The sequence below is a fragment of the Aureobasidium melanogenum genome, assembly GCF_000721775.1.
Source record: "Aureobasidium melanogenum CBS 110374 unplaced genomic scaffold scaffold_90, whole genome shotgun sequence".
NCBI lineage: Eukaryota > Fungi > Ascomycota > Dothideomycetes > Dothideales > Saccotheciaceae > Aureobasidium > Aureobasidium melanogenum.
The window spans coordinates 1,373-5,737 of NW_024470142.1; the positions used below are offsets into that span (position 1 = coordinate 1,373).

Genomic DNA, 4,365 nt, shown 5'->3' on the forward strand with positions numbered 1-4,365 from the left:
ACATGCTAGGCGTAGTTACCTTCCAGCTGAGTAACCGAGTCCTGGAAATGTAGGTAATATGACGGCCTCCACTCAGTCGAATCCGCTCCAGGTTCTGTTCGAATGCAGTCGTCTTCTCAGTCGAAAATTCGGAGTTTTTCTGGCTTTTTACTCTCTTCCATGGCAAGACATTTGAAATAGCAAAGACCAGATCATTGTCGCTTTAGGGCACCGATAAAGTTGTCTTGTCTGGTGCCAATCCCACCACCCAGGGAGCCTATGCGTTTGATATGTCTCAGGTGACGAGAGCAGGTTCATTCTATACTCCGGTAGAGCATGTTACCGTCTGTCCAAGACTGTCCTCCATAAGCTGATTCTGGCAAACAAAAGCACGAGACAGAAGACGACCCTCATGCATGTGATCTGGAAGGTCGGACATGTCGAGTGCCACCATCAATGCAGATTCAAACCAAGGGGCATTCGTTTCATCTTCCCAGTCGTGGTACGCCCTGCTGTAACCCAATCGGCGGGATATCTGGATATCTTCGACCACAACCATACAGATTCTACCTCGTGATCTCTTTGTGACATATGCGTATGCAGGACACACACTTTGCGGCCACTGGGATGCGCCTGCCCCACCAATGGTGAGAAAGCTGGATTGTGAGGATCTCGATGACCAGAGATCGCGGATCAGAGCTTCCCCATGCAACAGATGTGTATCTCCAGACACTTGTGAAACCATTTCACTAGGTTGTCCGAAGTTGACAGCAAATACGAGGAACAATAACGTGGCACACAAAAAAGACGATACCCGGCCGACGCCATGTGTCATGGAGAGCTCCTTTCATAGACTTCAAGGAATATGTTCGTGACTCTGTGGTGAAACCTATCCTCATGTTCTCAAGAAAGGACTACGAGAACAATTTCAACAGACTCGAGTTGATCGTCCGTTGAATTAGTGACAAAAACTAGTCGACTCGTTTCTCGACGTATGTGTGACACACTGCCCCCACTACAGAATTCGAGGCTGGGCCTGTTTCCACGCAATTTGAATCAAGATCTTGCCTTTTTCGACTCTCACCTTGACTCAAGCAAATCATCCTGTAGAAGGTGCCTTACTAGTCAGTCGACGAGCAGCAGCCGGCGGACTGGGGATGACTTACTTTAAGGATCTTTTGGGCCGTAGGATATCAGTGTGAGCCAAAACATGAAAAGTCCTTATGATTGAACATGGCCTTTCCGTAGAGCATGGCCCTTTCGTGGAGCATGGCCTTTCCGTACACCGCTCTGGTTGTTTTTCGGTTTGTTGACGACCACGGTACTCGACCGTGGTCTCGGCTTTGCACCAGAGTTGCCGCCAGCTGATCGTTGATTGGGATGCTCTTGCCGTAGCCTTCTGAGAATGTCTCCGAGAGTCTCGTTGGGATTTTGTTCCCCATACCGAGAAGTCGACTGGTTGTTGTTTGGCTCATTAGCCAAGAAAGTATTTGTCGATGTCGGAGTGATGAGAGATCTAGTAGGCTGAATACTAGGAAGCTGCATCGATGTTTGTTGCTCCCCAGTCGTCGTGCCTGTGGAAATTGGCGCCCGCTTTATCGACACAGCGACAACTTGAAAGCTCAGGTTTTCGCTCATGCTGTCAGTTAGGCTTGAGGGCAGGCATGCTGTGCCGAAACAGGAGCTGATCTTGCGATGTAGATATGCGAATTCAGAATCAAGAAGAGCACGGACATGTGTGCAGGGAAATGATAAGGGTGTCTGTAAGAGTATCACGATCCCACTCTTCGAAGTCGCAGAATAACAGAGATCGATACAGACGGGGCCATTGCGCAAAGCACGTCTCGATACAGCCGAGGGACAAAGCCTCTGGCGGACCATAACCTTCTAATTTCCGACACTACCGATGGGTGGTATGATCATTGCAGGACGAAGTCTGGTGTTATTAATTACCATCGCCTGGCGTTGGCCCACACGTGTAATCGGGATTGCGATTGTTTGTGCGCCGAAAATCACAAGGGTCCATCCCCCGCCGCAGACTCGGTGATCCACGAGACGGCACAGCGTCACTTTCGCGCGCGTGCGTGCCGCCAACTCGTAATCGTTGCGCTCGCCGGCCGCTTCTCCACAAAGACCCTCATCCACTACCCTTGGCTTCCACAATGGACTGACAGTGAAAACTACCTGTCAGGGCTATGCCATGAATTCGCACACGTGTTGCTGAAGTGTCCGTGCGAGATTCCGCGTGACGCCATGCAGACTTGCCGAAAGCCGGATGCCGCTTTGAGGGTACCAAACAGGCAGAAATGCCCACTTGCGTTTGGAGACTTCAAAGTTGCAGAATTGAGATGTCAAGTTCTGACCAGATATCCTACAGGCCCAGGCGCATCTCACCGTTTACTTGTGAGTAGTGCTCCGCAGAAAGCTAATGAACTGCCCACTTGGCTCTTTCGGAATCGATTCTCCGGCTTCTACAACTCGACGCCGCTGATGCATCCATCGAAAACAGTGTTGATTCCGACTGGAAGGCTCACTCGGCGAACACTTCACTTCAAACAAAGAATTGAGAACGCCAAAAGCTACGTGAGGAGAGTCAGTTTCATTCCTTGAGCGAGACATTAGTGCTAGGGAACGATGTTTCCGACTTGCTGAAACTTGCACCAGTACACGCAAGTCGAGCATTTTCCAAACGTATCTATAATGAACCGGTTTTACAACTCACTGGAGCTGCGAAGCAAAAGTGACAGTCTGATATCATTCTACAATGGGTTCTCCAATCTCATCGTGTCTCTTCTGGACCAAGTGCGAAGCTTGTAGCGTATAGGTCGTCATCGCGTTGAGTCGTAAAATTTCGTACTGACAGCGAAAATAATGCTTGTTTATTACATGGAATGACAGGAATTGGTCGACGTGTGATTGGCTGTAAAGGATCCGGCACATCGGACAACATCATGACGCCCCGATCCCTCAGAGGATCCGGTAACAATGCTGCATCCAGTATGAAGGAAGCAAGTGCGCGATATAATGGTGGTCAAGACCGGCGTTTTGCCAGAGGAGTTCCTCTTCACTCACCCCAGTTCTGGCTCGTAAATACTTACTAAGGTCTGGTATACATCTTCGTTGCCATGCATAGCTCGGCCACCATGGTATCTCCGAAGCCAGCAAGAGACCTGTTGATCACCAAGCGTCATCATTCTTTCAGTCCTGGCTTCCTAGAAACTGCGTATCCTGAGCTCTCACCTTACGCTGCTCCAAACCACCACGGAGACAAAGGAAGTCACCCTCACCCAGACACATACCGTGGGATATCTAATCCGACCGAATCGCTCTCGCTGAGTCCGGCATCTGCGCTTGATCTGGTCATAGCTACATCCGGTCTCTTCCGTGACTATGTCAGGAAAAATGTGTAGAGGCTCATGGTGTCCAACCATGAGTTTGACTGGACATCAGAGGGCTGGATATCAGGTGGCTGGGGGATCTCACCGTCGCAAAGGAGGTCTGAACGAGATGCCAATCCACTGGGTCCACCCAAGGCCATTGGTCGTCGTATCGTGATGGGTTAGCAGTCAAGTTCACGTAGTCACCATATGCCACCTCTCATCGAGCGAGGACCTCCGCGCTAGCTAGGGATGAGCTTTAGTACTAGTTCGAGAAGAGAAGGTGGCCGTCATTAGTTCCATCACAAGAGAAGAATGTATGTCTACTTACGTTCATGCTGCCCTCGTGATCAGTCCTGCATGCGCGAACATCGCGCACTGAACTTTTCCATCTGAATCTCCAACTAAATCATTCGACACGTCCTTTTGGAATTCAGGAGCTGCTTTGTAGTTGCGATTCGTTCGTCGACGTAGAAGCAATGTTTTGAAACTGTTTCTGCACAACATCTCATCTCTTACGCAAGTGTTAAACCATTGAATCCTGTGTAATATGAATCTCTACCGGGGGATTATCTCATCTGTCACAGCCAACATTTCACTTGCCGAAGGCGGATCCGTGGAAGACATGACATTCTGGCGCAGGCAAGTTGCAATCCAGGCTCAGAGCGTTGGAAGACTAGCCGAACGCTCTTGTCAGTTAGATGAACTGCTATGCAGATCAAACACGTACGTTGATATCATCATCACAGAAACTATGCCAAACTCATTGTCTACCGCGCATCTCGTAGCTTGGAGAGATGCCAGACCGTCAACCAAGACCCACCGTGACTAGCCGTTGGCCATCCTGTGTCACCAGACTCAGCGCTTTGCTAGTTGAAGTGTGTGATGGCTCTGAGATGTGCTCTCTCCTCACAAGCAGTCTATAAATATACTTCGATCCTGAAACATGGCCTAATTCGAGGCAAAGATTGCTATTTTTATCCCTCACACAGGCACGGAAACTGAGCAG

The 4,365-nt window shown here is 49.6% G+C and overlaps 2 protein-coding genes across 2 annotated transcripts; one reads left to right on the plus strand and one right to left on the minus strand.

Moving 5' to 3' along the window:
- Window positions 1-1,200: 1,200 nt before the first annotated feature.
- On the minus strand, window positions 1,201-1,617 carry M437DRAFT_70759 (uncharacterized protein; the record flags this gene model as incomplete). Its single annotated transcript, XM_041025565.1, has 1 exon — window positions 1,201-1,617. The coding sequence occupies one exon, from the start codon at window positions 1,615-1,617 to the stop codon at window positions 1,201-1,203; it is 417 nt and encodes a 138-aa protein (XP_040874514.1).
- A 615-nt stretch (window positions 1,618-2,232) lies between these two features.
- M437DRAFT_70760 (uncharacterized protein) lies at window positions 2,233-2,796 on the plus strand (the record flags this gene model as incomplete). Its single annotated transcript, XM_041025566.1, has 2 exons — window positions 2,233-2,571; window positions 2,644-2,796. The coding sequence occupies 2 exons, from the start codon at window positions 2,233-2,235 to the stop codon at window positions 2,794-2,796; spliced, it is 492 nt and encodes a 163-aa protein (XP_040874515.1).
- Between the last annotated feature and the right edge of the window lie 1,569 nt (window positions 2,797-4,365).